This window comes from Stomoxys calcitrans, chromosome 4, assembly GCF_963082655.1.
Source record: "Stomoxys calcitrans chromosome 4, idStoCalc2.1, whole genome shotgun sequence".
NCBI lineage: Eukaryota > Metazoa > Arthropoda > Insecta > Diptera > Muscidae > Stomoxys > Stomoxys calcitrans.
Window position 1 is genome coordinate 127,748,977 of NC_081555.1, and position 23,958 is coordinate 127,772,934.

The 23,958-nt window shown below is 37.2% G+C and overlaps 1 protein-coding gene and 1 long non-coding RNA gene across 4 annotated transcripts in view; one reads left to right on the plus strand and one right to left on the minus strand.

Moving 5' to 3' along the window:
• The first annotated feature begins 1,599 nt into the window (after nt 1-1,599).
• On the plus strand, nt 1,600-2,587 carry LOC131997197 (uncharacterized). The gene is made up of 2 exons (XR_009398111.1): nt 1,600-1,725; nt 2,148-2,587. It is a non-coding gene; the product is annotated as an uncharacterized LOC131997197 (long non-coding RNA).
• Nucleotides 2,588-2,668: 81 nt separating this feature from the next.
• LOC106089809 (uncharacterized) overlaps nt 2,669-23,958 on the minus strand; it is a 71,701-nt gene continuing 50,411 nt past the window's right edge. For 2 of the 3 annotated variants that reach the window (XM_059368200.1, XM_013255800.2), the window contains exons 3-4: nt 12,661-12,753; nt 11,733-12,538 (exon numbers count right to left, since the gene is read on the minus strand). In XM_059368200.1, coding sequence (XP_059224183.1) covers nt 12,158-12,538; nt 12,661-12,753 — 474 coding nt within the window. In that variant the 3' untranslated portion in view covers nt 11,733-12,157. Of the gene's footprint in view, nt 2,953-3,375; nt 3,538-11,732; nt 12,539-12,660; nt 12,754-23,958 lie in introns of those variants that run through there. The other variant, XM_059368201.1, reaches the window with a different exon arrangement.

Genomic DNA, 23,958 nt, shown 5'->3' on the forward strand with positions numbered 1-23,958 from the left:
GAAGGAGAGGGTGCCCAGAAAAGATATATTCCGACAATGGAAAGAATTTTATAGGCGCAGCAGAAATGCTCAAGAAAGATCAGAAAGAGTTTATGAAAAGTTTACAGAGCAGCGCCATTCAGCAACATGCTCATCAGAATTTAGAGTGGAAATTTATTCCTCCAGGAGCTCCCCATATGGGGGGATTGTGGGAGGCAGGAGTTAAATCATTCAAGATACACCTTAAGAAGTCTATGCCCAAAATGAACTTCACGTTCGAAGAACTGTCAACCATATTGGCACGTATCGAGGCCTGCCTCAATTCACGACCCCTTAGTCCAGCTTCTGAAGACCCTAACGATTTAGCACCCTTGACCCCAGCTCACTTCCTTATAGGCTCTTCCCTTTTGACCCCGGCAGAACCCGACATCTCAGAGGAGGACATAACGCTTGCAAATCGGTGGAAGAGATTAAAGATTATCTCCCAAAACTTTTGTCAGAGGTGGAAGTCAGAGTACTTAAATGAGCTTCACCGTAGATACAAATGGAAGTATCAGCAAGATAACATACAGGTCAATGATTTAGTTGTCATCAGGGATGAGAGATATCCCACCGAGTGGAAGTTAGGACGAGTTTTTAAAACATACCCCGGTGTTGATCAGAACACTCGAGTTGTAGATATTCGAACTTCCAATGGCATAGTCAGTCGACCCATAACTAAGATTGTCAAATTATTCTCAGACACCCCTAGCAATTCATAATCACATCAAAACACGGTACTCACGAGATTTTGGTTACAGATAATGGCCGGATATTTACCTCGCCCAGAGTCCCCACGACCCGCCAGACCCACACGCCCTCGCTTCGACCCACGGGAACCCAGGTATCGCCCCGCATCTTGGCAGTATGCCTGTGGCCTCTGCCAGGAGGACCACGCCATACGGTCATGCCCGCGGTTCCGGCAAATGACACCGTATCAGAGATACGAGACAGTTGAGAGACGGAGTTACTGTCGGAACTGTCTGGCGCGCAGCCATCTGGCCCCAGACTGCCCCGTGGTCACTGCCTGCCGAACATGCGACTACCGCCATCACACAATGCTGCATGGAGCCCCACAGCTTAGGGAGACATACGGCAGCTACAGCCCGCCCCCAATGGAGATTGCCAACCCACGGCAACTTGCAATCGAACCAGCCAACCAGATGCCCATCGTCCAAGGCCCTCCCCCGGTCGAGATACCTTACAGCCGGGCCACTGTTTTTGTACCCACGGCGATGGTGGAATTGGCACCCGAGGAGCAGGACGATTGGGCTGGGGTACGGGTACTTTTGTGCCAGGCATCGACCATCACCCGAATCGCGGCAGCCACAGTAACTCGCCTGGGGATACCAACGAGAGAGCGCAGAGGGCACCGTCTGGCAACAATAAGACTTCGGTCAAGGCATGCGTCGAGGAGGACCATGTATACCATCCGGGCAGTGGTGACCCGGGATTTGCCGCGACGACCCTATTCAGATCCCATCATTCCCGACCCCACAAGCAGCCTAAGATCCCTTTCTTTGGCAGATGCTGACCCTAGGGGCAACGAACCAATCAATGTAGAGGTAGGGGCCGATGCCTACGCCCACCTCCGGAGGAGTGGTGTTGTACAACCCGGATTGGGAGCCGTCTTCGCCCAGGAGACAGATTGGGGATACGTGTTCGTCGGCCCAGTCACCTCACAGGCAAGAAACCAAAATTAAAAAGGTAAGATGTCACTTCGTCACTTGGAGGGGGAGAATGTTCAAAGTACGTTTGAACATGAAGTCATGTGCACCCATGTGCAGACATGCGTTCACGTATGCACATGACCCACTGTGCATAACGGTACATTGAAGTAAGTTCTTAATCGCTGATTCCGCCTTGACTTCATATTTGTTTACCTGGAATTGTTGCTTGTAGCTTGGAAAGTTGACCGTTTTCGCGGGGTCCAAGTGACAAGCAACAACCAAAAAAAGATCAGTCTCGCTTTTAAATCTCAAACCCGCGCATCGTATTCTCTCCCCCTCAAAGTGAACCCAAGTGAAGTGAAAAGCAAAAAAGTGATCTTACATATATACATATAAACAATCGTTAAAGAAAAGAACATTACAAACAGTGAAACAAAAATTAACAAACTCAATTTTCAGACGTGAAGAAGACACTAAGATACAACATAAACCCACAAGAAGACCCAAAATCAACACAACACATGGTTAAACCATCAAAGTGCGGGACACCAAAAATAAACACAAGTGCGGGCCACTCTACACACCATCAACAAATTCCTATATCCTTAGACCCAAAATCAAAATGTGAAATAACCTACTTACCCTCTAAAATTAAATTTTCCTACTTAAAGCTAAAGTTAAAATTTCCTATCCAAAACTAAAAGTAAAATTCGCTACTTAAACTAAGAATAAATTGTGCTACTTCATCCTAAAAGAAATTAACTACTTAATGCTACATGTACAATTGTCTATCTAAATTTACCTACAACAAAAGACTGAATTCGATTTACTACTTATAAATAATGAAATGAGCAACAAACACAATAAACCATTACAACAGCATTGAATTTTAAACCTAATTCTCCCTCTGATTTTTTATTTCGAAAGGCAAAACCCTTAGTTTGACCCCAAACAACAAACAAAACGCCTGATTCTTCAGCCATAAGGCTGCATCATTTTAATGGAAATTTGCCTATACATGATAATGATGTAAAATACAAAGTTTTATAACAAAATGATTACGATTAAGTGAGAGAATAACAATACAAATTAACTTTATACTTAAATTGTAGTTTTAAATTTCGTTTATACTATCATTCGGTTTGGAGGTTGTGGTGGTTGTAGTTGTAGTGGTTGTGGGATCTTCAGAACCTTTAACCACTAAAGCATCGCCGAAAATCGGTTTGAAAAACAGCACAAAGCGGGAATAACGGCGAGCAGAGTTCTGTTAAAGTAAGAAAATAAAAGCGAATTTAAATTTAAAATATTTAACGGCAAAAGTTTAAAAAAACTTCTCAACATTAGGAAATCAAATCTAAAGCTTGTTTTTTCATGTCCATAACATCTGAAGCTTTATATTTACGGTTTCTTTATTTAACACCATAGACAAAGGAAATCTATAGACGCATTACAATCTCAGAACAATGTGTTCAAAAAAGCTCTAACAGATGGAGGAAATGTCATATTCTCAGTCGTTTATATGTGGGTGCACAAGGAAACCGGGCGACATGTAGCGGAAAAGTGTTAAATTATTTCATTAACATTTTGAGTTGCCAAGTCTATATCTTTCTTTTGTCTATGTTAACACTAAGCTTCACTGTTATGAGAACGCAAAGTTTGTTTTAATAAAATATGCTGCTCTACTTACCATAATAAGTCTAGATATTGTTTGTGAAATCTTGGTCAGTGATGAGAAGGACTGATTGAAAAGTTCATCTGGAAAATCCAACGATACATTGGTACGATCAAATTCGGGTATATCATCTGGTATGGTAATACTACTGGCACGTTTGACGCGTTTATGTTCAGCCTGAAACGAAATAAAAACAGAACATTATTTCAATTTTAACATAAAATTTAAAACATGAATTAAAATAAAGTCATTGCTTCTTAAAAAAAAAATTTAAAGAAAATTATTTCTTCGCTTGATTTTTTAATACGCACTCCTACTCACTATTCGTTTTTAAGCACGGCATGTTATTATACCCTCCACCATAGGATGGGGGTATACTAATTTCGTCATTCTGTTTGTAGCTACTCGAAATATTCGTCTGAGACCCCATAAAGTTTATATATTCTTGATCGTCGCGACATTTTATGTCGATCTGTCCGTCTGTCCGTCCGTCCGTCTGTCTGTCGAAAGCACGCCAACTTCCGAAGGAGTAAAGCTAGCTGCTTGAAATTTTACACAAATACTTCTTATTAGCGTAGGTCGGTTAGTATCGTAAATGGGCCATATCGGTCCATGTTTTGATATAGCTGCCATATAAACCGATCTTGGGTCTTGACTTCTTGAGCCTCTAGAGTGCGCAATTCTTATCCGATTGGAATGAAATTTTGCTCGGTGTGTTTTGTTATGATATCCAACAACTGTGCCAAGTATGATTCAAATCGGTCAATGACCTGATATAGCTGTCATATAAACCGATCTTGGGTCTTGACTTCTTGAGCCTCTAGAGGGCGCAATTCTTATCCGATTTGAATGAATTTTTGTACGAAGTATTTTATTATGATATTCAACAACTGTGCCAAGTATGATTCAAATCGGTCAATGACCTGATATAGCTGTCATATAAATCGATCTTGGGTCTTGACTTCTTGAGCTTCTAGAGGGCGCAATTCTTATCCGATTTGAATTAATTTTTGTACGATCCTTTCATTACCATCAACATTCGTGTTTATTATAGTCTGAATCGGTCTATAGTCCGATACAGCTCCCATATAAATCGATCTCTCTATTTTACTTCTTGAACCCCCAAAGTGCACAATTCTTATTCGAATTGGCTGACATTTTACACAGGTCTCCAACATATAATTTAATTGTGGTCCAAAGCGGACCATATTTTGATATTGCTCTAATAGCAGAGAAAATCTTTTCTTATATCCTTTTTTGCCTAAGAAGAGATGCCGGGAAAAGAACTCGACAAATGCGATCCATGGTGGAGGGTATAAAAGATTCGGCCCGACCGAACTTAGTACGCTTTTCCTTGGTTTTTTTTTTACTCTTTCTATTCTAAATTTCTTCTTAGTTTTATCGAATACAAGATTTCATCAAAATCATATAAAAACTAGTAAGGAAAGGCAAAAGTCGGGCGGAGCCGACTATATAATACCCTACACCTACTCTAAAATTATAAATTCTGGCAATATATAAATATATATGCATATAAGAGCTATATCTAAATCTGAACCGACTATTAAACAGATTGTTTGAAAATTGTTGTTACTACGGTCATATAAGTGCAAATCTGGCGATAAATATGCATGGGTGCTACATCCAAATCTGAACCGATTTTGATGAAATCTCGCACATTTGTTTAGATCAGTAACAAAACAATCCCTGCCAAATTTTTTGTGTAGATCGGTTACAAATTGTGTTTATTACAGCCTTATAAGTGTAAATCGTGCGATACATATATATGAAAGCTATATCTAAATCTTAACCGATTTTGATAAAACTATGCAAATGGGTTAAAATCTGTAGCAAAACAATCCATTCAAAATTTTGACTATGCAAATGGGTTAAAATCTGTAGCAAAACAATCCATTCGAAATTTTGTGCAGATCGGTTGAAAATTGTAGCAACTACGCCTATTTAAGGGCAAATCGGGCGATACCTATATATGGGAGCTATACCTAAATCTGAACCAATTTTGATGAAATTTTGCAGATATGTTAATATTGGTAACAAAACAATCCGTGCCAAATTTTGTGCAGATCGGTTGAAAATTGTCCTTACTACGGCAAGTTATGTGCAAATCGGGTGATACATATATATGGGAGCTATATCTAAATCTGAACTGATTTTTATCAATATCAATAGCGTTCGTCCTTCGGCCAAAAAAGTGATATGTAAAAAATTTCGTGATGATTGGACAACAAATACGACCTGCACTTTGATTACAAGAATATATGGACTCACAGACGGACATGGCTAAATCGAATCAGAAAGTGATTTTGAGTCAATCGGTATACTTACCAAGGGGGTAGCTCTTCTCCTTCTTAGCGTTGCAAACAAATGCACATATCTATAATACCCTGTACCACAGTGGTAGTGTAGGGTATACAAATAAATTTGAGGGGAGTCCGCCCCAACCCCAAAAGACTCTGAAGTAGGTTTATTGGACGAGCATGTCAATATGGGACTCAAATGAAAGATATTGAAGAGTAGAATGCAAATATGGTATTAAAAATTGGGCTCATTTACCCAGGAAGTCTCCCTAACCCCGAAACTCCTCCACGCAGGCAAATTTCACATTTATATCAATATTGGACTCAAATGAAAGGTATTCGTGAGTAGATTACGAGTCTGGCATACAAAATCAGATTTCGGTATAGGGGATCAAACCAACCGAAAACGCCCCAAATGGGCATATTGACCAATTAGGATCATATGGGACTCGGTTTGTTTGTTTGTTCCGTAGACTCAAAAACGGCTGAACCAATTTTCTTCATATTTTCACAAATTGTGTAGGTTGGTCTAGAACAAAACATAGGCTATACAATTTTTTGATATCGGATGGAGGCAGACCCTCCACTATACTCCAACAATTCCACCCAAAATCAAAAGTTGGCCGATAGGCACAATAAGGATATCAATAATCTTATTATTATAATTTTGGGTCCAAAGCCGGCCACCTCAACCCCAAAACTCATCTAAACAGATATAATCGACTTTCATGTCAATATGGGAGTCAAACGAAAGGTATTTTAGATAAGAAAACGAATTTGATATCCAATTTTGGAGCCAAATGTTTGGGGATACACCCTAAAGCACCCTCAAACTGAACTTCATTTTCGACTACGGCAATATGGAGCTCAAATCAACGATATTTAGGAATTAAAAAAGAATTTCATATCTATTTTCAGGGCAAAGTGCTGGTGGGCGCCCCATCCCCAAAACACCCACCAAACAGTTCACGTTTACAGACCATGGTAATATGGGGCTCACATTAAAGGGATTTGGGAGTGAAGCACAAATTTAATATCGATATTTGAGTCCCTTCTCATTAACCTATTTTTCAAAAACACCAGAGTTCGGAGATTGGTAATGCGATTTGTTCGAATTTTTTTTTGCACTCTTACAGTCACTTAAAACCAAATATGGTTTCTTTTGTTGGGGTCGGATGCCTCGGGGGCCACAATGGATTTAAAAACCAATCACGACAATATAGGGCTCAAACAAAAAGTGTTTGAGAGAAAAAAACGAATTTGATAACCAATTGATGAGCCATGTGTTTGACTCTCAAATAGGTTATATAAAAGCTAATTGGGAGTAGAGTACCAAATTGATACTCATTTTTGGGACAAAGACCTTGGGGGCCACTCCACCCTCAAACATAACTTATTTACCGATCATGCCAATATGGTCCTCATATAAAATGTGTTTGAAAATGGAGCACGACGCTTTTTTTCCGATTCAAATTTAAACTCAATGATAAGAGGCCTTTGTTATAGCCAAGTCCGAACGCCGTGCCGCAGTGCGACACCTCTTTGGGGAGAATTTAAATTTGTCAACGCCGACTACATGAAAAATCCGCAATTACTTTTTGGGCAACCCAATACATCGGTAATCTACTTCACTACCTTCAATCAGCTTTTAAAATTTACGCTACATTTTGAGCTGAAACTTAGTTTTGTGAGCTCTAATTCAAACCCCAAAGAAAGTACCATTTCACACATTTTAGTACTTGAATGTGGGAAAAAAAGTTCTGGTCGCCCATTTTGTGTCCCAAATTTTCAGGCTCTAGCTCAACCCGTAAGTACGTAACAGAGATTGTTTAAATTTTGTTTACGAGTATTAAACAGATATAGCCCCCATATAAACCGATACCCGGATTTGACTTTTTAAGCCCCTAGAAGCCTTAATTTGATTGGTAGAAGGACTTCTGTTATAACTTCCAACATTCATGCCAATTACAATTCTAGTCGGTCTATTAACAGATATAGCCCCCATAGCCCTATAATCCCAACGGATTTGACTTCTTGAGATCTTTGAAGCCTGAATTTTCATCCAATTTGGAACAAAGACTTGAGTTATGCCTTCCTGCATCCATGCCAAGTATGATCGGAATCGGTCTACAAACAGACATAGCCCCCTTAGAAGCCTAACTTTTTACCTGATTTGGTTGAAATTTTGGCCCAAAAACCTATCTTATGACATACAACATCAGTGCGAAGTATTATCCGAATCGGTCAATATGGTGATGTGGGCCCCCTAAGTACCGATATCCCGATATGAATTCTTGAGACCAAAATAATACCAATACAAACTCAGTTAATAAGGGTAAATTTTTAACAGAATGGTGGTGAGTGCCCAAGATTTGGCCCGGCTGAACTTTGCACGAATTTAAACAACAGCGGGAAAAATTAAATAAAATCGTGAAAATGTTAAAAAAAAATTTACGTTATATGCATGTAAAATTGAAAGATAAGAAGCAATATACAAAAGTTTGTATTTACGGCATTTTTGAGATTTTTTAACGTGTAGCGAATCGAAAACCGCGGAAAATGTTTGCTGTTTTAGCAAAATATTACTGCTGTCCCACTTTCAGCAGACTTTGTGCTGTTACAGCAAACAATTTACTGTTTTTATTGAAAGCTTTCTCTGAGTGTAATTTTGGTATTCTACTCTCAAATACCTTTCGTTTAAGTCCCATCTTGTACCGTTTGGTATACATGTCCATGTATTGCATAATTTTGGGGATGGGAGACCCGCCTGGGAATACATCCCAAACTTTTATATAAATTTCCTATTCTACTCTCAAGTAACTTTTGTTTGAATCATATTTTGTCCCGATAGACCTACATGTTCGTTTTGGATGGGGCGTTCCCCTGGGTCTTAACCCTAGTTTTTATGTAAGTTTCGTATTCTACTTCCAAGTATTTTTCATTTGATACTCATATTGGCTCAATCGGTCAACATGTTATTTTTAGGCGAGAGTTTGGGACGGGCTGGCCCCCCAACTCGTGAAATCAAATTGTTATATCACGTTCGCACTATACTCTTAAATAAAAGCCGTAAAAACCGGGTAGGACGTATCCCCGGGGTTATTTGACCCCAACGTTTTATACCCATTTTTATAGCCTACACCACCACTTTATGTATTTCTTTGCAACGCTAAGAAGGAGACGAGGTAGTCCCATTGATAAGTGTACCGATCGGCTTAGAATCACTTCCTGATTCGATTTAGCTATGTCCGTCTGTCTGTAATCAAGATACAGGTCGCATTTGCTGTCCGATTGTCAAAAAATTTTGCACAAGTCACTTTTTTGGCCCAAGGACGAACGCTATTGATTTTGAGAAAAGTCGGTTGAGATTTAGATATAGCTCACATATATATCTTCCAACCAATATGAGCTTATGAGATTATAAAAGCCACAAATTGGGTCCGATATTTACAAAATTTTGCATCAGATGTCTTATTTGACGTCCAAATACATGTGGATAATTTCATACAAATCGATTCAGATTTAGATATAGCTCCCATCAGGGATGTAGCCAGGAGTTTATATTGGGGGGGGGGGGGCAACCAATTTTTTTTTTTTTTTTCAAAATCGAAAATACCTAAAATTCTTCTGTTACTGTGAAATTGGTTAAAATACCTCATTTTTTTGAAAATTGTAGTCGCTATTGGGTGTAGCATTGGGTCGCTATAGGGTGCAGCAAGGGCTGAATTTTGCACTGATTGCCAACACAGTACAATTAATGGCTTCGAACGCTAGACAACGGCAATGGCTCTTGCTGCTGCTGCTGTCTGCCCAGGTTACATTAACGACGAAAAATATCCAAGAATAGAGCTGCCGTAGAAAAATTTTAGCTCGTGTTGGGAAAGAGTTATCGCAATGAAATTTGAATTGCCGTAAAGTAAACGACTGAAACCAGATATAACAATTTTTTTTCTGTCATGTTTTGGGGGAAAATTGGCTTGTCGAAAGTCGGCAATTTTTTTATATCCCAAAAATCAAGCGAAATAATTTCTCAAAATTCTTAGGAGTGAGTTTTCTGGAATCCGTTTTAATGTCTAGTTGAATTTGATGATTCTATAAAAAATAATTTAATTTCAACATATCTGGAAGATTTCATCAAAATTAATTCAGATTTGGATATAGCTCCCATATATATGTATCGCCCGATTTCCACTTAAATGGTGGTAGTTACTACATTTTCCAACCGATCTGTGCAAAATTTGTCACGGATTGTTTTCTTACTGATCTTAACATACCTGCCTGATTTCATCAAAATTGGTTCAGATATAGATATGGCTCCCATATATTGGGTTGCCCAAAGAGTAATTGCGGATTTTTCATATAGTCGGCGTTGACAAATTTTTTCACAGCTTGTGACTCCGTAATTGCATTCTTTCTTCTGTCAGTTATCAGCTGTTACTTTTAGCTTGCTTTAGAAAAAAAGTGTTAAAAAAGTATATTTGATTAAAGTTCATTCTAAGTTTTATTAATAATGCATTTACTTTCTTTTAAAAAATGCGCAATTATTTTTTGGGCAACCCAATATATGTATCGCCCGATTTCCAATCAAATAGCCATAGTTACAACAATTTTCATCCGATGTGCACAAAATTTGACACAGATTGTTTCGTTACTAATCTTAAAATATCTGCAAGTTTTCATCAAAATCCGTTCAGATTTGGATATAGCTTCATTATATATGTATCGCCCGATTTGCCATAGTTACTACAATTTTCAACCGATCTGTGCAAAATTTAGCTCGGATTGTTTTGTTACTGATCTTAACATATCTGCCATATTTCATCATAATCGGTTCAGATTTGGATATAGCTACCATATATATGTATCGCCCGATTTATACTTATGTGGCCGTAGTAACCAGTGCTACCGTTGTTTTGGTAGGTTCCTACCACAATCGGTAGGTTTTTATTGTCAATTTCATAAACAAAACGTTGGCTGGTACATGTGTTAAGGGATCTCTTCCAAATTTTCAAAATTCTGGGTGAGAAATGCGACTTTTGTGGGTTCAACGCCTTCGATCGAAAAACAGGGCTATATAGCAGCTGCAATATGCTCAGATCTGGCCCATAGTCACTGCAACGGCGAAATTGGTATCAAAAGCGAATTTCTGGGCTCAAACCCTTAATCGGGAGATCGCTTTATTCAAACTCGGCACGGTTGCTTATTGAAATCGGGTCAAAAAACGTTTCTAATGAATTGAAGATTTTTTATAGGGAGATCGGTATAAAGGGAACTATATCAAGATATAGGCATTCTTTGAACTTTAGGCTGTAGAGTGATTTCAACAAAGAGGCGGACGGATATGTCTACATCGTCTATGAATACAACGACCTCTGTCATGTTAACTTTGTAGGCTTGAAATTTATAATTCGATGTGTTGCAAATGAAATGGCAAAATGGCGAACTCTTCGGTGGTGGGTGGAAAAACATATGCCGCATTATTGGTCTGTAGAACATTCATTAGGCCTTGGTCGGGTTTGGTAGGATTTTTCTTAAATTTTGGTAGGAAATAGTTATCTTGAGTGGCAGCACGGGTTGTAACAACAATTTTCAAACGATTTGTTCGAAAAAAGTCGGTTCAGATTTAGATATAGCTCTCATACACATATATATTGCCCCAATTTACAATTGTAGGATAGATATAGGGTATTATATATATGGCTCCGCCCGACTTTAGTCTTTCCTTATGGGTTTTTATAATAATAAAGGTGCTGATGTTGGGTCTTAAGAACATAAAAACCATTTTTTACCCGGTTTCGCAGGAATTTGAGACAGTGACTTGTATTAGGTTTCTCGACACCTGAACCAAGTATGAATCAGATCGAACAATATTTGTATATTAACGTAGATATAGTAGAGTTATAATAAAAAAAAATAATTAAAATTTTATTTTAATTTGTTTTTATTTGAAACAATTTCTCTACAGAAAATATATATTCAAACAGTTTTCCTTTATTTCGAATTACATGTACAAAAAATGAATAAAATTAAAATAATAATAGGAGAGAATCGAAAAATTGCAATGCTTAATATTTACAATAGCATGTGTGTGTGTGTGTAGGTGATTTTTTTTTTTTAAATAATATACACAAGGAAATCAAGGTATATGGGGAGTTCAGTTTGTAAGGAATCCCTTTTGGGTGAGAAATGGAAAAGTGAAAAATTTTACTAATTTTATGAACGCATATCTAATGGAAAAGAAGTGAGGCAGATAGAAAATTCGATCAAAATAAAAAAATATAGAATCGGTGAAAAGTATGGATTTTAAATCAATTCTAAACTAAAACTAAGAAATTCAACAAAAAATTTACAATAATTTTTTTTTTTAGTGACAGGAAGATGATTTCCACAATGGGTTTTTTCGGCACCTATACTAGCGAAAGAGGGGGGGTGGCTGGTAGTGGTTCCTTTAAGATAATGCTTGCTGAGTTTAAATCTATTTAATAGCCAGCCTCATCTGAGTCGGGCGCTGGTGTAGTCGAACCTCCAGCACCTGCACCACCGGAAGATCCCTGCAATATGGGGCCAGAGAAGCCCAAGACCTTTGAGACAATATTACCCAGACCGGCATTGGGATTATTGGAATTTCCTCCGGAGGAACTGCCGCTGAAAGCTGTGATGGTGGTCAAAACTCCGGTGGTCAAATCATTGGCAATATTGCCAACGGCACGAATCTTAGGTGAGACTACGGCTGTGATCAAAGATTGGACATCATTAACTGGTACAGGCTTTGGAATATCCCATTGCTTGTTCTTCTCAATATTGGCGCGATCCAATTGTTCGAGAATGCGAATATTGGTGTCCAAGAAGTTATCGATTTTCTACACAATCCATAACCAGGGTGGGGGAGAAGAAAAACCAGAAAAGAGGGAAAGAAAGAGACAATGAAAAATAGGTTATTAATCTACTCCATGGATAGGAATTGAAATTTGCCAATACTTACGCCAAAGACGAAACCTAGAACAGCATTTTTAGCCTCAAATGTGGCACCGGTAATTTTTCTTTTGTTACGATCTAAAACATCGGGTGAAGTGGCCTAAAAATATTTAAATCATTTATAGGGATTGGTTAAATTAATATGTTAAGTTCATAGGAATTCCATAAAACTGTCTAAGGGAAAAGCATACCATACTCCGATTTTAAGCAAAAATAAATTCTAATACTTTTAGACTTTATGCAGAAAATGACAAGTGCAAAAATATTTGTCATGAAAACAAGAAAACAAAAAAGTTGACTTTTAACCTACGAAGAAAGATTATCCGGAAAAAAAATTTAAAAATATGTTCTAGCCTTTCCAAATTGAAATAAAATAGAATCTGTCATCTCCGATTTCGTTTATTCCATTTTTGAACTAAAGCTTATGGTATCTACATCATATCTGTATATTATTAAAACCAATTTGGGTAAGAATCATTGGCAAAAATGTTCCCATGATATGGGAAGAAAAATATAAATGTAGAAAATTTTTCCATAGGTAAGCTTAAGCTTATGAAACTTATAGGGATTTATTGAAAATCAAGATCCATATTACGAAACATGATCATAAAACATCATCTTCCTAAATTACATCAATGCGAATAAGTAATGACGAACATAGTTTGGATGGGCCGAGCTTCTTATACCCACCACCATGGATATTTATTACAATATCTCTACAAACGTTTTTCAAAATTTTAGAGGAGCGTTTATGCCAGCGAAAACAAAAACAATCTTTTTTGGGCATATGTTCTTCGTTTTAAATCGCGAAACACTCTTCTAGGATATCACTGGGTAATCCATTGTAATCCATTAATCTTTGCGACGATTCTCTTACAACCCATTTTCATTATAATCGCCCATATGACTCGTGAAACACTCTTCTATGTTATCATTGGACAATCCATTGCGTGTGCGGAATTTTAGCAACTCTTCGCAACGATTATTAAACAACCCATTGCGTTATAATCGCCCAGAAGATTTGTTTATTAATCGCCTGAGTTAACTTTTCGCAATTGTTTTTATGTTTTTCATGGCTGGTGCGTTTATATCTGCTAATGAATTATATTATTCGATATTTTGTTTTGAGTGGACAACTTCTACAACACCAAACGCCATTCTAACTTGGCTTATATGAGGATTGGTTCTTATATATATATATATATATATATATATATATATATATATATATATATATATATATATATATATATATATATATATATATATATATATATATATATATATATATATATATATATTTTTTTTTTTTTTTTGTTTTAAGTTTTTCCGTAGTTGTTACGTTTTTGATGCATAACTAATCTTGATATGTATTTTTAGATCTTCTAAGCGAATAACGCGCAACTCTGTTAGAACAATATATAATAAATTTTCCAACACACTTATTTGTTACTCGTCCAGACGAGTTATGCGCAACTCAAATAGAAGAGTATTTTATTAATCTTCCAAAACACTTATTTGTTACTCTCCCATACTATTGTTGCGCGATTCTAAGTTCTCCAAGACTCTTTTGACTTATTCTTTGACAGCTCATATGGAAGATTCGCGGAACACTCTTCTAGGAGATTCGTCTTGAGACATCACTACTCAGACGAGCCCGTTCACGATCGTTCCTTCTTCTAAAAGATACGAGGACATTGTTTGGCGATTAAAAATGTTTGCAGGGATACCCATTGAAAAAAGTCTGCTGACAAAAGACACTTTGCTGACTGTTATTAGTATCATTAGAGCAGTTGTTCTGCGGGAATTGCAATATGTTTCCAATATGAGAAAGAAATCGCTGTTTGCTGATAAAGTCTGCTGATATACAATATTTATTAATACCCACCACCATTATGTTTGTAACACCTCGAAATATTGATCTTCGTAAAGTATGTAAAGAGTTTTCCAACAAGAGGTGATATTTTTAACCATCCAATATTTCGATAGATGGCACTGTTGAAGCTTATTTATTCTTTGACATTTGATAAAATTCACTGAAACTTGTAATCACTTGCAGTCACTGTTTGCAAAGCAGCACCTTGTCGGACCAAAATACAGCAAAATGGTTCCATCTGGGGCTTGAAAAACCCAAGATTTATTGTTCAGACGCCTCTCCATACTCAAGGTGTGACTTTTGGGTGCGCATTGGACCTAACGTTTCCGAAAATAGGACTCTATTAATAGTGACAACAAAGCCATTGCTCTTTTACGGAAAATATTACCAAGCCGTGTAATCTCTGGAAGGTGATCACAATTGGCCACCGAGATCATGTAATTTAACACCTTGCAACTTTTTCCTTTGCGGCCACGTGAAAGAAAAGGTGTACGCCAACCGCTCATCGTCGACTCAAGATCTCAAAAATAGAGCTCGTAGGGCTATCAAGGATAAAGGGCAGCCACTTTGCGATTTGGTTATGGAACATTTCGAGAAAAGCATATGGTCCAGTAAGCCTGTTCGTGGTGGCCATTTGGCTGATGTTCATTTTATACCCATCACCAAAGGATGGCGGTATATTCATTTTTTCATTCCATTTGCAGTACATCGAATTACGTATTTTCAACCTTATAAAATATATACGAGGGTTGCCTTTTATATTTCTGGATTGGACAACCCTTGTGTTGCAATCTACCAACTGCAATGTACCAACTGACAGCCCTGTCGTAATGCTTAACATTTTTGAGGTTATGAAAAGGATATGGTCCAGTAAGCCTGTTCGTGGTGGGCATTTGGCTGATGTTCTTTTTATACCCATCACCAAAGGATGGCGGTATATTCATTTTGTCATTCCATTTGCAGCACATCGAATCACCTATTTCCGACCTTATGAAGTATATACGAGGGTTGCCTTTTATATTTCTGGATTGGACAAACCTTGTGTTGCAATCTACCAACTGACAGCTCTGTCGTAAAGCTTGACATTTTTGAGGTTATACTCAGAACGTTTTGACTTAGGAACGCTATTTGTGTTGTTTACAGTAACTTAAAAGATTCATCTCGCCCAAAAAATGGAAATAAATCATGAACATTTTCTTGTGATTATTTTTTACAACTTTTGACTTTTTTGGAAAGGGCAAGAAAGGCCACTCTTGCTCTATACACCTGCAAGAGAGCCATTGCCAAAAGTTGGGGGCTTAGACCGCGTGTCATGCATAGGGTATATACTGCAGTTGTCAGACCTATAATGCTTAATGGTGTTGTGGTCTGGTGGACGGCGCTTCCAAAGTCCAACAACTGCTCAATACTGAACCGGATGCAAAAGATGATTTGTTTGTGCATCACAGCTACACTTAAGACGACACCATCTGATGCACTGAATTTAATGCTAAATCTTATGCCACTGTACATTGTGGCTAGACAAATTGCAGCGACCATTGTCATGAGGCTAAGGGTTCTTTCTCATTGGTCATGTGGCGGCTACGGATACAATATCCGATGTTCCAGGCAGCGTGGATTATACCCTACCTGAGCCGCTTTTTGATAAAAAGTACTGTATCACTATTTCTGATAGAACCGATTGTAACTACAATATCCCTGGTAATAGAAGTTCAATAGACTTCTATACGGATGGTTCGAAACCAGATCAGGTCAGGTTTCTATACGGATCAGGTGGGCTTTGGGGTGGGGGCTTTTAAAGCGATCGAGATGGTTGAACGGTAGGAACTAGAGACATCTTCCTTCTTCAGTTCCTGTGGTATCACAATGGACGAAAACGTCTAAGTGAGTCTGATGGCAGACTGTCACTTAAAAAAAAAGTATCCTTGAAATTTTGTTTTTAGAAAAAGTGTTATTGAAATTTTGTTAATAAAAAAAAAATCATTGAAATTTTTAGGGGAGCATCGTCCAGATTTTTTATTACAAATGCTCTAATTTTAGCCTGATTTGACAGAAATTTTTTGGAGATTCCATGGTAATGGGCTCGTAAAACAAGGTGCAGCGAAAATTTTTTAATTTGTTTTTTTAATTTTTTAAACATATGATACAATAATAAAATTCCTTTACCACCTGCCTTTAGGCCTTGCAAAATATATGTTTGTCTAATCCGGCTGGCTTAGCAATCTACTTCTATCTCTTTTTTAATTATTATAGTTTAAGATTTAAAACGCTTGTTCGCCCTGAACGTCGAGCTGCACCCATATTTTGGATTTAGATCAGTCTATAGTCTCATAGCCTCTCTTTCTTTCGCTCTCAAGAAACTTGTGGTCTTTGACATTAACCTTAGAAGTAGAAAAAACCAACAGCTTTAGTCAATGATTAAAACCACTTTTTGACTCTTTACAATCATTAGAAATACACTGACTAAATTGAATTTTCTCAAAGACATAAAAATTATCAAGAATTTTAAAATCAGGTCAAGTTCAACAAGACACCGACTAAATTCCAATTTATGTTTCTTATAATTATGCATGAGGTAGGTTTGTTTTTTAAACGCAAAAGATTGAATTCGATTCATGACAAACTATGGAGAACAAAAACAATTTATGTTTCAGAAAAATTACTTTGGAATTTGAACATGCATGAGAATATGAAATACAAAACTATTTAGTGGCATGAATAAAGTTAATGAAAAACATAAAACGAGGGCACAAATTAAATGAAAATTACTTGACACTTAATGAATGGCAAGATCTAGTATAACATGGCTTTAATGGGGATGAGGCTAAATCTAATAAAACTTCCTTCTAAAAGCTTGTCTATAGAATGGGAGGATATGCACAACCAGGGCTGCGAAGGCGGGGTCTTAGAGTCGGAGTCGAGCAATTTTGCCCGGAGTCGGAGAAAATTATCTCGACTTCGACTCCGAACAAAATATTGTAGTAAAAAATGGTTCAACAAAAAAATGTAATTAAAAAAATATTATTCGAATTAAAAAAATTAAATGTTGTTATTTTTATAGTGGACTGTTGTCCTCAATTTTTCTGTCTTTAAATTCAAGTTCGAGGTATTTTTTTTATTTAAATTATTTGTCTATACATCTTATATATAAAAATCAATTTGTGTTTGTTTGTTTGTCGGTTGGTTTGTTTGTTGCGTATAGACTCTAAAACGGCTGAACCGATTACCTTGAAATTTTCAAAGATTGTGTACGTTGGTCTGGTGATATCCGGAGGAGGGCGGACCCTCCCCCCTTACCCCAAAAGTACTACCCAAAAATAAAAGTGGACCCATCGGGACAATATGGGATTCAAATGAAAGGTATTCATGAGTGTTGTACGAATTTCATATTAAAAGTTAGGTCCAAGTATCTTGGGGGCCGCCCCAGCCCCAAACCCCCTTAAAATAAGTTTATTTGACGATCATGGCAATATGGGACTCCAATGAAAGGTATTCGGCAGTTAATTACCAATATGATCAGGAAGTAGGAATAGGCTTTATAATTTATTGATAACGGAAGGGGCCGGACCCTCCACCGTTACCCCAAAAACACCAACCAAAATCTAAGGTAGTAGATAACGAATCTGGCATACAAATTCATGTCGAAGTATAGGAGGTCACCCTACCCCAACAAAAATGCCCAAAATGGGCACATTAGCCAATCAAGGATATATAGGACTCGGTTTGTTTGTCCCGTATAGACTGAAAAACGGCGAAACCGTTTTTTTCGAAATTTTTGCTTATTGTGTAGGTTAGTTGGACACATAGGCTATATAATTTTTCTGTATCGGAAGGGGGACGGACCCTCCCCCATATGCGAAAATCAAAAGTGGACCGATCGGGACAATATAGGTATCAAATGAAAGGTATTGGAAAGTAGAATACGAATATGGTATTAAAATTTGAGTCTAAGTACCCATCGGGTCGCCCCAACCCCAAAGCTTCCCCAAACAGACATATTGGACGTTCATTTCAATATGGGGCTGAAATGAAAGGTATTCAGGAGGAGATTTCGAATCTAGCATACAAAACCGTCATTAGACCCATTATGACTAAATGATACTTGGCTGAACCGATTTTCAAGTACCCAGGGACCCGCCCAACACCAAAACTCCTCTAAACAGATATATTCGAAGTTCACGTCAATATGGGACTCAAATGGAAAGTATTAGACAGCAGATTACAAATGTGGCATAAAACATTAGGTCCAAGTGCAAGTAATGGGAGGTCGCTCTCCCCCAAATACCCCAAATGGGCATATTAGCCGACCATGGCTATATGGGACTCAAATGAAAGGTATTAGTGAGTAGATTACGAATATGACACTAAAATTTGCGTTAAGTCTAGGTGGTGTTTTTCCTGTTAAAGATACGTAAAAGGGTTATTTGACCCATTATTACAATATGGGACTCAAATGAAAGGTATTTGAGAGTAGAAAACGAATTTGATATCCAATTTTGGAGCCAAGTGTTTTGGGATACGTCATAAAGCACCCCCTAAACTGAACTTCATTTCCGTTGGGAATAATGAACGGATTTGATATTCATATTTGAGTCGAAATGACTGAGGTGCCATCCCTTTCCTAATGAGAACGTTATCCCAAGGAAGAACATAACCACCAGGAACCGAGAAGGGGCAAATTCTCACACATCAATGAGTGTTTTCCAATTCAAGTTAAAACTCAATGATGAGGGATCCATTTTTATAGCCGAGTCCGAACGGCGTCCCTCTTTGGGGAAAAGTTTTTAAATGACTATGTATGGCATTGTACATCGCAAATGTCGCCAACATTAAGACGGCATAGACATCGCTTTGATCCATGTTCTCGCCAGGATTCGAACGCGTTCCCCATCATAGGCTACAATGGCACGAATTCAATATCCGCATTCAGGGTGAAGTGTCCCCACTCTAAAAAAGATATTAGAGAGTTAAAGAAGGCGCAGCGGAGCGGGCCCGGTTCGGCTAGTTTCCTATATAAAAATCGTCTTTCGTTTTTCATTTCGATATATCATATCATGAAAATGTATTCCATTGATATGTTGATAAAAAAATAATAAAAAGAAACAGAAAGACCTCGAGCTTGCTTTGAAAAGCAGCAAAATTAAACAACTAAATGTTAAGTTCGGCTGGGCCGAATCCACCTTGGATCGCATGTGACAAGTTCCTTGAATGAACCGATTTAGACCATACTTGGCACAGTTATTGAAAGTCGAAACAATAACGCCAAGAAAAGAATTGCGGACTTTAGAAGCTCAAGAAGTCTTATCGAGAGAATGGTATATATGAAAGCTATGCCAACTTATTTACTGACATAGTGCAAAATTTCAACCAAATCGGATGAGAATTGTGCCCTCTAGAGGTTCAAGATGACAAATCGGGAGATCGGTTTATATGGCAGCTATATTAAAACATGGACCGATTTGACCCATTTACAATCCCAACCGACCTACACCAATAAGAAGTATTTGTGCAAAATTTCAAGTGCCTAGCTTTACTCTTTTCTAAGTTAACGTGCTTTCGACAGACAGACGGACGGACGGACGGACGGACGGGCATGGCTAGATCGACTTTAAATGTCATGACGATCAAGAATTTAAATACTTTATGGGGTTTTAGACAATAATTTTGAGGTAATACAAACGAAAATACCACCATCCTGTAGTAGAGGGTATAAAAATTAAACAGTCGAAACTTCGGTGAAATTTTTCTTAGAGAAACTTTTATTCTAGGAAACCAGTCAAATGCTATTACAAAGCGAAAAACACATTTTTCTGCCTAACTTAAAAAGCAACAGTTTTTTGTGTTCTATTTTGTAATATCCACTTGCATAGAAAGTGTTTTTAATGTATTATCTTTAAAGAAACTTCAATACTTTTTTTACCAAAAATTCTTTGAAATTTAAAAACAAGTAAAATCGTGCTAAGTTCATCCGGGCCGAGTCTTATATACCCTACAACATGGATCGCATTTGTCAAGTCTTTCGCCCGGTATCTCTTTATAGGCAAAGATAGCGAATAAAATTTGTCATGCCATAAAAGCTATATCAAGTTATGAACCGATTCATCCCACACTTGGTTTGGGTGTCGGAAACCAAATATAACTGAATCGGTTCATAAGACCGATATGGACCGTACTTGACAAAGTTGTTGGAAGTCGTAACATAACACTATTTGCAAAAATTCAGCTAAATAGGACAAAAATTGGTGCTTCCAGGGGCTAAATAACTCAAATCGGGAGATTGGTTTAAATGAGATAGACCGATTTCAAACGTACCTGGAACATTTGTTGGAAGTCGTAACAGAACAGAAATATGCAAAACTTTAGCCAAATCGGACAAAAATAACGGACTGCGGGGCTCGGGATGTCAATTCGGGAGATCGGGTTATATGGGAGCTATGTCAGGTTATTGCCCGATTTCAACCATTCTTGGTATAGTTGTTGGAAATCGTAACAGAACACTACATGTAAAATTTTAACCAAATCGGGCAAAAATTGTGGTTAACAGATGTTCAAGATGTAAAATCGGAGGATGCGATACGGATCCGGGTTGTATGGAAGCTATATCCAAATCTGTACTGTAGGTCGTCCCCAACGACCTACATAAATAAGATGTATCTGTGCAAAACTTCAAGCGGTTATTTTACGCGTTCGAGCGCTATCGTAATTTCGACAGACGAACGTTGTGTTATGTCTTCCTACAATTGTGCAAAGTATGGTCCAAATCGGTCTACAACCTGATATAGCTCCCATATAAACCGATCTCCTGGTTTGATATCTTGAGTCCTTAAAAGCCTTAATTTTTGTCCGATTTGACGTTGGAAGTCGTTACATGTTCTGTAACGATTTCCAACATCTATGCTATTGATTGCCCAAAAAGTAATTGCGGATTTTTTAAAAGAAAGTAAATGCATTTTTAATAAAACTTAGAATGAACTTTAATCAAATATACTTTTTTTACACTTTTTTTCTAAAGCAAGCTAAAAGATACAGCTGATAACTGACAGAAGAAAGAATGCAATTACAGAGTCACAAGCTGTGAAAACATTTGTCAACGCCGACTATATGAAAAATCCGCAATTACTTTTTGGGCAACCCAATAAATACTGTCCTAATCGGTCTCTTGATCATCCTTGTTTGGTTCCTAGAAGCTTTAATTTTTGCTGGTTGAACAGAAATTTGGTATATAGAATAAAATTGTGCTCTTCAATTAAATTTATTTTGTGTAAATTTTAAGAAGAATCCGTGGTGATGGGTTCCCACGATTCGTCCCGGCTGAACTTAGCACGCATTTACTTGGTAGCCCACTTTTCTGCGCTAAATGGTCATCAAATATAAAGTGAATATTTTTTTTTTGTCAGAAAAGCATATTGCCTTGTTAAACAAAAAATTTTTATATAAAAAGAAAAAAATTTTAAAAGAGTTGTAAAAAATTAAGTGCCGGGAGTTGACTCCGGAATCAGAGCCAGAGTCGAGCTATCTTCCCGGAGAAGGAGTTGAGAAAAATTTTGCTCGACTCTGACACAACACATTGAATTTTCTACTTAGGATCGTGAAAGAACCCTTTGATTTCGATGAAAATCGGGTAAAATGAGAACATAGATGTCTAATAAAAATTCATATAATCAAAATTCTTGTTTGTCTTAAATGGCAAACAAAAGACTTAAGACATATGCGTTGTTTATAGAATCTAAATAATATTTACTTTACTTATTGTAATTTATTATTGGTTCTAGAAAACCAATTTAAACAGAATTAAGTTAAACCTCAAATTTTCCATCCTGATTATTACCACAAATGTTTATAATTTTTTTTTTTGTTTGTGCAATAACTAAGGTCATGTCAACCACTATTTAAATCTGCATCACTCACCACAAGTGACAACCGTGGTGATTTTTAACGGGAGCAGGGTCATAGAGGCAGCTAAAATTCGAAGGTTCACCTGTTTCCCTTGAATGGATTTTTGTATCTTTTTTTGTTTTCAACTCTCAGTCTTTCTTATAAATTATGACATGTGGTAAGCCAATAAACCACACTCCTTGGATAATTAATCCGCGGTGAAATGTGGCGATAAGAAATCATATAACAGCTATTTATATCAATAAACCAACAAATAAAAAGACAAACTGCAAACTATAGCATATGTGTCAACATAAGAAAACAAAACCAAATTCATAAAATAAAGCCCAAAATCATTGTTGACATCACTACAAGCGATCAACAACAAAATCCCAACATCAGACTGCCTAAATTTCTGTCTGCCTCAGTGTCTGTCTCCGTGAATGTGAACGAATGACCTTGGGTGTTAAATACCATCAACCATTATCATCATCGTCGGGGAAAAAACCAAACTTCTCAAAAACCCTATAACTTGTATTCAATTCGTTAATGAAGAGGAGAAACAGAAGTAAATGAAATAGAGAAAACAACAAAGCCTTATAAATGTTTTCGTCAAAATACTGCTACGAAAGCTCACAAACAACACCGATTTGATGGTAGCACAACGTATAGTGGTCAGTTTAAACAATTTCTTGGTAAACAAATCAAAAGTAAATGGTTTCTTACAAAAAAAAAAAAAAAATAGTAGTAAAAAAAAAGAAATATGAAAAACCAATAAACAAAAACGAAAAAAGGTAATAACGACTGCATGTGGCTTTGGCTTGGTCTAGACTATGTACCATAAAAGCTTAAGACAAAATTCAATGTAAAGAATAACAGCAAAAACATGTGTTGAAAAGAAAAAAAAATATAAATATTGTGGAGCAGTGTTTTCGAATGATCTATGGCTGGTTGATGGCTGGCCGACGTCAGTAGTTGTCTATGACCTAGGTTAACAATTTTCGTGTTTAAACATTTATTCAGTTAAGCATGGGAAGTGTGCTAGATGGAGCTATAGAAATACAAACTGACTGCTTGCAAGAAGTTAGGTGTGATCATGGTGATATGAAATAACTGAATTTAGTTTGATAATGGAAATGTAATGAATATTATTGGACTTATATGAGTTTTAATCATAAGCGAACAAAGGCCCCTGGGTGGGACTAAAATGTAGCCCCCCTCCTCCAGGATTTTAAAATTTTTATTATTTTCAATTAAATTTGCAAATTGCTATTCAAAGGATTTTAGCCCCAAGAGAGCTGGACTCGCCATTGGTTCTAATGTGAAAACAAATAAAACATTTCTAAAGATCAGAAATCACGCCAACTTGGAACGTATTAAGCTACTCACTCCAAATTTCAAACAAATAGCTATTCAAATAGGTATAAAACGAGGTAGTAATATATACAGGGTAGCTGATACGAAGTATTGACAATACCAACTATCACGTTTTTATACCTCCACCAAAGGATTGAGGTATGCTTATTTCGTCATTCCGTTTGTAACACCTCGAAA